The sequence below is a fragment of the Barbus barbus genome, assembly GCF_936440315.1.
Source record: "Barbus barbus genome assembly, chromosome: 7".
In the NCBI taxonomy this organism is placed as follows: Eukaryota; Metazoa; Chordata; class Actinopteri; order Cypriniformes; family Cyprinidae; genus Barbus; species Barbus barbus.
The window spans coordinates 32741672-32753956 of NC_136735.1; the positions used below are offsets into that span (position 1 = coordinate 32741672).

The 12285-nt window shown below is 35.6% G+C and overlaps 1 protein-coding gene across 1 annotated transcript; it reads right to left on the reverse strand.

Moving 5' to 3' along the window:
• Window positions 1-305: 305 nt before the first annotated feature.
• On the reverse strand, window positions 306-6970 carry LOC306872807 (equilibrative nucleoside transporter 4-like; the record flags this gene model as incomplete). Its single annotated transcript, XM_079421658.1, has 10 exons — window positions 306-457; window positions 1867-2107; window positions 2196-2383; window positions 3151-3283; window positions 4222-4490; window positions 5432-5506; window positions 5594-5722; window positions 5857-5970; window positions 6090-6221; window positions 6844-6970. 10 exons carry the CDS (start codon window positions 6968-6970, stop codon window positions 306-308), a joined length of 1560 nt encoding a protein of 519 aa, XP_079277784.1.
• Between the last annotated feature and the right edge of the window lie 5315 nt (window positions 6971-12285).

Genomic DNA, 12285 nt, shown 5'->3' on the forward strand with positions numbered 1-12285 from the left:
GAATATCTCAACACATTTTATATGAGCCAACATCCCTGATAAACAAATCAGCTATGTAGCTACTCACCAGCATATGTTGTGTTTTGGATGCTGGCCCCCACAATGAAATTCTAATATGCTGGTGTCCCCAACTGGGATTCTTCACTTGCCTAAACAGCAGACTTTCCTTGCATAAACCAGACTGGACCAGTATGCAAACTCTGGTCTAAGCGGGTGTTTTCAGCAGGGACAGTCTCTGGAAATGTTCTTTACTCTTACATTAACAACTACATTAACAAAACGATGTACATGTGAGAGAGACACACTCAGTGACCAGGCATATAGCTGTGTAATGTGAGTGTGTTGTTGAGTTTCAGCGTGTGAGTCGAATGTGCCTGTGAGGTCAGGCTGTATGTTGAGTAAGACACAGCAGAGCCGAGCATCAGTCCCGCCATATATGATACAGTCATAGTGTTCCCTGTAAAATAAATATTGAAAAAATAGAATTAAAAAAAAAAGAAAATCGTAATATATCAGTTGCTTCTCTCAGACGAAAATGAGATTAAATGGTAAGCAAATGGAGAAAAGTCTACTGCTTCCCAATTAGAAACAATTTGCCAAAAGTCAGAGATTTTGATATAAACTCAAATAGCCTAATGCACATCAAGTGTTTTAACAAATTATTCAACCCTCTATGGACACCTTGGCAATTGAATCACCATTGGCTTGTACATTTTTTAGTTTACTCGCCAGACTGATAATACTAGGCCTATATCTAACTATCTATCTATCTATCTATCTATCTATCTATCTATCTATCTATCTATCTATCTATGATTACACTATGTGTAACTGCCCTCTAGCTGTTGAAACGCAAAATTGTCAGTTGCTTGCGAAGGATGGGCTTCAGTGTGGATGGATCTGATGGTTTGAGACGTACAAGATCTACCCATAGTTACAGGTAATCATCTTATCAGAGTGAATGTCACATCAAAACTCTCCCCATGCAAATAAATGTATAAATTTATAATGAAAAAGGCGAATATTTTAATAATATGTCTAGAGGCTGGCTACCACATCGCACAACACACAGGCTAATAGCCGGACCTCCACACATGACGTAAACATGCACGGATATCAACTGTATGCAATTTCCCTTTAGGCTTAGGTTTTCTATATGTATGAATTCTGTAGAATTTAGTAGTCAACATTTCTAAAAACCTATACAGTATAGCTCTAGTCTGTTTAAAATCATTTCATATATTATTGTATTAGCATACGTTCTGTGCAACCTAGTGACTGAAAAATGTGTCAATTACATGCTTATATTGCATATAACACATTTATTAAATGTAGTCATTTAGTTTTTTTGGTGATGAGGGATTTAAAATAATAAATATTTAAAACCCCAAACAGCTGATTTACAATTGAAACAGTGCAGATTTTGTGGTGATTATGACAGAAAATATAAGCACAATAACTGAAAATAAGAAAAAATAATAATACAAAGCTCACCCGAGCAATTGATGAACTCATAACAGGTGAAATATGAAAAGAGGATCTATAGGAATCTTACTTTAAGTTTGAATTTCTAAGAGCTACCAAATATTAGGTATTTATTTCTGGTCTGAAGACAGGTGTTTTTGATAAGCTGAAGAAAGCATCAAATGAAATGGTGTATTTCTATTTAGAACATTCCAGTGATCATCTAACTAATTTAAGAGTGGTAAATTTGATGTTTTGAAACTAAACAAATCTTTGCTACAGTAATTCAACAATTGCATTCCCATATTTTCTCAAAGCGTAAGTGATAACGCTTACAGCCCTAAATCTCCCGAGTAACAAATGTTTTTTCTAGATAATTACTCATGTATCAGCCATACTCACCTGCCACTTCACGCTGCTGAAGTGGCACCTTGCCGGCCGCCTGTATCATTGGTACAGAGCCAAGGTATCCGTTACTGATTCCCAGCATCAAGGACAGGCCGCAGGGCCAGACCGGGTGCGCCAGCAGGGGGTGCTGCACGGGTGACACGCACATCACAAACAGGGGCAGGAAGAGAACTCGAAAACATGAACATACCAGCAGCTGCACACTACCCCACTCATACGGACACGCTGCCAAGATCTAAAGAGAGAAATAAAGAGCTTTGAACATTTGTCATTTTTAAATCATAATGTAGGCTTGTACATGACATCAAACAATTTGATTTCACCTTGCCCACAAAGTCTGCCATGTTGAACAGGGCCATGGTGAGAATAGGCAGCCATTCTCCCAGTGTATCGTTGCGTAACTCTGACTCCAAACCAGGGAACAGACACAGTGTGATGAAATATGTCACCAAAATTGAGAGCATATAGGGCCAGATCACCCGGGCAACAGCGCACCTCCGACCCAGCAGCTCTGAAGGAAAGTCATCATATGTTATGTCAAAAAACTACAATATAAATTAAACTTAAAGCAACAGTTCACCAAAAATGAAAATTTGCTTACCTTCAGGCCACCAAAAATCTAAATGATTTTGTTTCTTCATCAGAACAGATTTGGAGAAATGTATTGCATCACTTGTTCAACAATGGATCCTCTGCAGTGAATGGGTGCCATCATAATGAGTCCAAACAGCTGATAAAAACATCACAATAATCCACAGTGAAGAAGTCCATCCCGTGTTGTCCTCTCACATCAAAATCCACTGACATATTTGATTAGAACTGTTTAGGACTGATTTTGCTTGTAAACGGTGCTTCATCCGTGCATTTTTCTCTCCTGATTCTTTTCACTGGAGAAAGCAATATTATCGAGGACTCAACGGTTTGAAGTTAAAAATGCCTTAATGATTGATTTGTTTCTTACAAACATGCAGTTTTTCACAATTTGTTAACTGATGGACTGGAGTGGTGTGGATTACTTGTGGACTATTGTCATGTTTTTATCAGCTGTTTGGACTCTCATTCTGACGGCACCCATTCACTGCAGAGGATCCATTGATCCAAGTCATGTAATGCTAAATTACTCCAAATTTTCTGATGAAGAAACAAACTCATCTACACCTTGGATGGACTGAGGGTGAGTAAACTCTCACTATATTTTCATATCTGTGTGAACTATAACTTCATTTTGTAGTATGTTCACTGAAGAGCTACAGTTTTCTTATTAAACCTATAGCTTACCCTTCACGCTCATCCAGCTCCTTTTGGTGTCTGGTTTGGGCACATCAAATCTGACATATATTCCGTCTCCATAGGAACCGTTACCCAGATTAATTGCATCAGCTTCGTCAACTGTGCTTGACGCCACTCCATCCTAATTTGTGGAAAAGCCATGAGTCAATGTCAATTTTATCTTTAAGAAAATCATCCTAAACAATGGCTGTCTTAAAATCAGGTTGAGCTGTCTACTGCTTACAACAAATTTGGGGGAAATTAAACATTTTATATCGACATGGAACCATTTTCTACCAAAATGTTTTAGAAATTAATAACAAATACATTTATAAACATGAATAAACATTACCCTTGGCAACCCTTGATAAAAAGAAGTACACTTTAGCAATTTTTAAAAAGAATAGTTATTATGTATATAAAATACTTAAAGGTATTGCAATTTTCCATTTTTCAAATTTTCATTTACTTCAGATTTGCTTTAGTAGTCAAGCAGATTTAGTCACGCATAACAAAAAGTCATTAAAACAATGTTTTAAAATATACTTTAGAGTAAAACCTTTAATTTGACATTAGTGAAAAAGTACACTTTTTAAAAGTGAACTTATGGGTGCTAAAAAAAAAAGTGTACCGGTTTTATTTACTTAATAATATTTTCTCTCCAAGTACAGTTTTTTTAGAAATATACTTTTAAGATTTCAAGAACACTACAAGTGCACAATCAGTACAATTAAACATGCTTCTTTTTCACAAGGGTGTGACTATGACCTTGGATAAAGTGTTTTGGCTAGGTTTGTCACAGTGCATTCTAGGGTTGCCCTGTGTCAGAAGTGTGCATACATTGAAAAAGGCTATTTAGGAAAGGTTATGTAGGAAGCTTATTAAGGTTTGAAAAACAAATTACACCCATTTTGTTGCCATGGTTCACAGATAACTTTTCCTGCAATGTAAGAAGGAAGATTGTTAGCCACAAACCCACAGAAACCTTTCAAAACCTGTTAGTAACATATGGATAAAGAACCCAAACCCAAAAAGTCCCATAAGTCAAGTGGAAACCATTATTTCTATGTGTGAAATTACCTCTTCCTCTGCGCTGCTGTCGTAATGTATCTGATAGCCACTGTGCTTTTTGGTCATAACATTATTAATCTGTCCTTTGAGCCAGCTGTGGCGAGCTCTGTCAGTGTGATAACGGACAAAGTGTGTCCGTCGCACCACCACGTGTAACAGAAAACAGAGCGTCTCTATTGAGACAGAGAACAGGAAGAAGATGATGGTGTTGTTCTTCTCGTCTTCCACCAGCAGCTTTGTAAAAATGCGACTCAGAGAGACAATAACTCCTGCAGTGCCTAAAACAACCATAATTGACAGAAAAATATAACATCAAACAAACATTACATTTGATGAATAAAAACTGGGTGAATTCATATTTTGGGAAAAAAAACTAAATCACGAATTACCTTTTTACCACACATAACCATAATGCGAAAAATACAATTCTCATTACTGTAATGCGAAATAGTTACTTCAATTATATCTATATCGATCATTTATTAATCAAATTTAATAATAAAATAGTATTTTTTAAAGAATCTGTATTTGTTGTACTGCCTTTAATTTTCACCCCAAAATTAAATTTGCCCTCTATTCATAATATTGCTTTCTCCAGTGAAAAAAAATCAGTGTCATCTGAATCAGGAGAGAAATATGCACCGATCAAGCACTGTTTAGAAGTCAAAACAGTCCAAATCAGTTCTAAGCAAATATGTTATTGGATTTTGATGTGGAAAGACAAAAGGGCATGGACTCTTCCGCATGGATTATGGTACAGTATTTTGGTCAGAAGTGATGGTTTAAAGTTAAAGTGCCTTGATAGATTTGTTTCTTACAAAAACACAGCTTTTGGATTCACAATACATTAATTGATGGACTGGAGTGGTGTGGATTACTTGTGGATTATTGTGATGTTTTTTTATCAGCTGTTTGGACTCTCATTCTGACGGCACCCATTCACTGCAGAGGATCTAAATCTGTTCCGATGAAGAAATAAACTCATCTACATCAGATGTCCTGTGGATAAGTACATTTTTAGCAAACTTTAATTTTTGGGCGAACTATTCCTTTAATTACTTTATTAATTACTATTTCTAAATTACCGAGAAGCTTCTATGAATTTTAAAAAATGCATTACGGTAATGAGAATGGAATACAATAATGTGAAGTGAATGTTAGATTTATTCTAATATAATGGTTACAATTTCAGACATGTGGTGATGGAAGTTCAGCTCACTCTCTCCAGTCATCACGCCCTGTGTGTACCTCTTGGGTAGCATCCCAGTGTAACCATAGAAACTGGACTGCTGCACTGTAAAGGTCAAAAGGACAATGTTTACAAATCCCAAAAGCACAATGTAGGCCAATGAAAAGAGCATGATTGCTTGTATATATTCACCTGTGCATCCAAATGCAACAATGGCAATTGCAGCCAGAGTAAGAGCATAGGACTGCTGAGTGTCAAACAGCTCCAACCAGACATCAAATACACTCACAAACACCAAAGGTCCCAAAGCAAATAGATATCCTATTAATGCAACACAGGATATTTAGTGATTTTGCAATTGAATAATAAGAATATGTGTGTGTATACATAGAAAAGGGTGCGAAAGAGCTTGTGAATTTTATTATTATTTTGAGCCAGTTTTTGCATGTTCTCACCCACACAGATGCGAGTGTTTAAGCTCAGTCTCTCCACAAGTGCGTTGTTCACAATGACAGCACTGAGAGCCACCAGAATATACGTCAAACTCATGTCGAACACAATAGAGGTGCCTGACAATGGAAGAGAAGTATTTTGACTGGGCAATGTATAGTTGTCACTAATCCACCTACACCTCTGTGAATTTAATTTAGTCTTTCCTGTGATGTGCGACAGGTTGGTTGCATCACACCTGTGAATTTGCGGTGAAGGTAGTCCACATCGGTGATGAAACTATTGTATGGCAGCAGAAAGCCAACACCAGCCAACAGCATGGCAAAGTAGATGCCATGGTAGCGATCATCAGGAATGGATTCCTCTGAGTCTGTAAATAAGACATGAGCGAAGGCCTGTTATCTATAAATAAAAATAAACTCTTTTGTGTTGTGCATGATGGTGTCTTACGCTAATGCAGGGTTTCCCAAAATAGGATTTGCAAACCCCAGGGGGTTTGTAAGGAAACTGCATGGAGTTTGTGACTTGACAAAAAATCAAATAATGCGAAAAATAAAATTACAATTATTTTAAAATTCAAACAATTGAAAGAAACGTTACCAAAAAAGATACAATATTTTTATTGTTTATTATAAAAATTACAAACCTGCATCGGAGAACCATGAATGTATGTGCTGTTGAATAATTGAAATATTCACTTAAAATCTCAGAGGGAACTTTAAGTACATATTTGTTGTCAAAGGGCTTCGGCTGACAAAAATTTTGGGAATCCCTGGGAATTTAATTGAATTTTGGGAAATTCAAGCATCATATCCACATCCATCTCAATGATAACCTCATGCATGCATCATATACATCAACATATACGCACTCACCGCATTTGGTAAGTGCAATTTAATGCATTATTACGTATGTGAAATTTTGTTATGGCCCTGATTAGCATATTCGGTTATTGCTTGATATTAACTGTGTTGTACATATCTGTAACTCACCCTGAGCACTGTGAGGTTTTCCTATCCTACCCGTCTTCTCCTCGTCTGGCAGCTGACTAAAGCTGAAATTCGTGATCACAGGCTTCTCTCTACCCTGCCGATTCCTGCTCCACTCCTCGGAGTACATTTCTGGGAAAAAATGTCAGAATTCACACATGGGAAAATTCATGCAGTCAAGAGACAGATGAATTCATTGGGTTGTCATGTATGCTTAATAAATGTATGTGTATGTGTGTGTATAGATGCTAATAATATAGAGAGGACTTACAAACGTTTTTCTCTATCAGATCTAAATAATTCATTTATATTTCATGTTGCACATTATAATGTACTGATATCTAAATTCACTTGAATATTGACATTATAAATACACCTAACCTGAGAAATATTAACTGGGGTAAAAAGTGTGACAACTTGCCCCAGTATCTCCACAATGCTTATGCTGTGCAGGAAAATTCAGTTCTTTTGTTTTATGCAAGCAAGCATTGCAGTGGTTCTCTATTTGTTCCTACACCTGTTTTCCTTTGAAGCATCTGGCCATGAATGTGTTGTTTCTCTCCTACCAGTTGACTTTGTACGCGCGCGGTTTAAATTTTACTGCATGTTATGAAACAGAGTCAGTTTAGTCTTAGGTGATAAGCGCGAGACTAACATTGACACGTCGAGGTCACCTGACAGATCCAACAAAGCTATTTTCAGAAATATGGAGCCTCAACATCAAGCCTGTAGTGTAATTTTTACGGCGGGGAAATAAAATTGAGATACTATATCACATTGCTGTTGGAAAGACGGATCATTTGTCTTGTGGTAATTTGGCATGTCTCTATATTCGCAAGACACGTACAGTATGATAATAACTGAGCATCAATCAGAGCTGTCGTGAATGGATAACAGGTCTCTTACCTGATGTGCCAATCTCATTCACTTCCTCCCTCGCGAATAATCTTTAATTACGATCCAGGGTCTCGTTTTCAATCGATGTTATTTGAGGATGCTCGTTTTCTGCTCCTTCATTCCCTCTCGAGGCTCCCCGCCCTCCTGCGCAAGCCACGGAATCATCACGCGCTTAACAATTGATTACCGAGCGCGGGGCTAGTTGTCACACTTTCTAATCATGGGGTTCTATATTTCTATAGAATTTCTATATTAATTTCTATATTGACACATACCTTGCAATCTTGGCCACCTTGCACACTGCCCAGGAAGAAGAAGAAGAAAAAAATCAGAATATTTTTTTTATTCACAATTCAGTCCATACTGCATGGGGTAAATTGTCACAATTCACAATACAAACCTGCTTTTTATCATTGATTCGAGATGAATTTAAAATGCATTTAATTGAAAAGTTACATTCTTAAAAATAACGGATCTTTATTGTTATCTATGGTTCTTTCAAGAACCTTCAATATCCATGAAAACGTTCCATTGTGCAAAAGGTTTCTTTAAGAGGTTTTTCTATGCTGCAGACCCCACATATGATAATCTTTGGGACCTCCATAAAATGTATAATGTTTAAAGATCTCATTTAAACTGAGGTATATTGTAATTGTATAAATATTAGAATATATCATATTGGAAAATATTTGGTTTTATTTTTTCACTATAGTACTGTACTGCTGGATGTATTTATTTAATTGGATATATTTTTTTTTATTAATTGTTATACACTTTTTATGAATTTATTTAAACTATATATATATATATATATATATATATACACACACACGTGCACACACTACAGTTTGATCTTGGTATTATTTTTTAAATTTATTTTAATTTTATTTAATTTTTTTAAATCATTGTTTTCTGTAATCTTTCCACGGACCCCCTCAAGGTACCCGAACCTCACTTTTGAAACCCCCTGATTTAGGTTATTAAAATGTTCTTCACAGTATGAAAAAATTGTTAATTTAAGAACTGTTCACTGAATTGTTCTTTGGGGAACCAAAGCATCACTTCGATCTTGTGAAATCTTTATTTTTAAGAGTGCAAGGTTAAAACCACACTGCTAGAGAACACACATTTTTGACAGCTGAAGTTACTGAGATCCAGCCACTGTGGCAAGCCACAGTCTCCACTAAATCATGACTGGAAAATCAATTCAGCTAACCATATGCAGGTCACCCACCACCAGCTTGATACGGTGCATTTGCATTTCAAGGAATGGTGTTAAATGGTTTTATTTCCTTCAAAAAGTAACATTTCTCTTCTTTTGTCGTTTGAAGTTCTGTTTTCACATTCTGATTTCTTGCTCCGGGGCAGAAAGAGCTCGGGAGATTTTGGAAGAAATGCAAAGCTGAACCCTTAAATTATCTATTACCCTCATTTAGGTCATATAGTTATCATCCTAGTTTAAAAAAACATAAAATCAACAATAATGTTGAAAAGAAGCAGAATTTAAAAAGGAGATTAAAAATGTAAGAAGACAAACACAGACATAAAATCAATTTTGGATGCATTGGAAGATACTTTTAGAAACATAATTGTTTCTGAAAACAAGTGGGATTGTGTCTTTTATTCCTACATGCTCAACATGAAAGAACCACAAACATAAAGTGTCATCTCCATGTGTGAGATCTCTCAGGAGATGCTGAGGAAACAAAACCCTTCATCCTCATCTTCTCTGCAGTATGTGGGTGGGTGCGCTCAGCAGTCTTAGGGGGCTACACACACAGATAGCAATCCTGCATTGCAGTCTGTCATAGAAGATAAAGAGAGAAAAAACTACTGACACGATACACACATACACACAGGCACAGCTCAGTATCTCACTCTTACATTAGTCTTGTTTTGAAATGTACTTACATAAGCAGCAGTGGGGAAAGCCAGAGAAGTTAACCAGAAGTGAATTTAAATGTCATGAATAATCACTTCACAGTGTCTCCATTTATACATGTCTGTGTACTTAAAATCCAAAATGTATATTTTTAAGAAATTGTACATGCAGATTATATTACTTATATAAAAAGTGTACTTAAACAGAGCACACTTTCATGATTTATAATAATGTAACTTTTTTTTTACTTGGAAGTACATTTCAATCATTATGTTCTTTGAAAAAACATTTATTGTGCTTTAAAGGACTACATTTAGTTTGATGTTGAATAACATAAAACACATTTTAATTAGTTATAATTTTAACTGTAGGGTTATTTCATTTTAGGTTAATATATTTTAAATAAATTATTAAATTAGATGCTCGTCATTACAAATATGTTTAATTTCAAAATAAATTGTGTTTAACATATTTTAATTTATAAATGATATGCCTTTAATTTATAATTTATATTAATTTATATATCAGAAATTATAAAGACATACTTGAGTGGGTCAGAAAAGCATTCTTAGATTCAAATAATTGCATTTAATATCAATTTAAACTACAGTATATTTCATTCAACTGCAAATGTATTAAGTGTCAAAAATGAGATTATATTCTTGCAATTATTTTTCTTATTCTTGTATATTATTTGTGTGAGGAGTATATGTTTTAAAAGTTTAAAAGAACATCAGACAGCTAATGTTTTTAAATACTTTATATGTTGGGAGGAGAAGACGATATTTTGTGAATGAATTTTAAACTTGAGGAATTAAATTTAGCGGATTTTTGAGATTATAAAGAATGAAAATACAGAGCAAAGATCTAAATGTGCCTTGATCGTCATGAATTTTATTTTTTTATGTCAGTTAAGCCATCTTTTCACTAATATCTCACTCAAGGTCTAATATTGATACAGAAACATTGTGGGAATACAAATGTGTTTACTGTAATAGTCTTGGCCACTATATGGCCTGTTTTGTGACATTATCAAAGCATTTTGCAGCAATATAGTGAATTTAGCCTATTTGTTTTACCTTCAGATTTGTAAATATAGGCAAGCTTAATTGTGTTATTTTTATTAAAATGTGCAAACCTGCCTCACAATAACGCTTATAGAAACAAATTCATTTTGGAAGAGTGGGATTTTTCTTGCAAAGCTTGTATGCATGTATTAAACTCGCTTGTCATTGTCAAATGAAGTTAATTCCAAAACATAATTTCAATATTAGTCACTAGTTCTATGATAGCGGTGACGAACACACGATAAGTCCTACTAATCAATCCCGCTCATCTTTTTTCTTTTTTTACCAATGTACCCGACACACCTTTTTTTTCGTTTGGTACAATTTAGAATTTTTAAATTAAATTGTACGATTCTATCAAAAAAAGTCTTATTATAAAAGCTAAATAAATAGAGTAAATAAATAGCTCGATCATTAGATTATCTATTAGTAATGTCTTCCGGTAAGGCATCATGGCGACTTCCTGTAGATACATCACGTGTGGAGTTCTAGCAACTGTTTCTACCGCATTTTATGTTTTGAAAGCGTGATATGAATAAACGAATTAGTTTTTAATTCAATATTGATGGCCAAAATGTTGCGTTCTACACTTCTGAGGGGTATTTTCACTCGGAACTCCTGTGTTAATGCTATAAAGTGCGCTGCCGCATCCTCAAATGCGCGCAGATCAGCTGTCTGTCCTTCTGAGCTGCATCAAGGACCCTTGAGGTTCATTATGGGGGGTGCACCGTGCCATGGATTACCAACCAAAGTCGGCAGTCGTGTAGTTTTTACGTGTGAGAAGGAGTACGTCGCAACACAGACGCGTGACACCAACGCCGGAGAAGGAGTACGTCGCAACACAGACGCGTGACACCAACGCCGGAGAAGGAGTGCGTCGCAACACAGACGCGTGACACCAACGCCGGAGAAGGAGTGCGTCGCAACACAGACGCGTGACACCAACGCCGGAGAAGGAGTGCGTCGCAACACAGACGCGTGACACCAACGCCGGAGAAGGAGTGCGTCGCAACACAGACGCGTGACACCAACGCCGGAGAAGGAGTACTTTGCCACCACAAATAAATTAGTATCTTACCCTCATGTGTTTTTTTCCCCAAGTTTTCTTACTTTCTTTATCAATCATTAACTTTTTTATTTTACTTGCCTGTGTTCTGATGACATTGACTATATCCTTGATACTAATTGTGTATTGCATACAAACTTGTATGTCATTGATGTCATCTCTTTTTACAAACATAATAATGAAAAAAAGACTTCATTTGCATTCTCTTGGAGATTAATGACAAATTATACACCATCAAAATCTCAATTTTATGTTATGTTCACAGCTATTTACAACAACTTCAAATATAAACACAATTAATAATTATAATCTATACACAAAATATTCTGGGATATGTCATTTTTTACTTTTGATGGTGGTAAGAATTTTAATTAACACAGCTGACTATACAATGTGTGAATAGCCTACATTAGCTGACGACTATATGCAATATTATTTTCAGGAGATTAAGTCATTTTAATAGCCTATTATTTTCAAGAAATCAACAATGGCAAAATATATGACAAAAATACTATTCTAATCACAAATTTCAA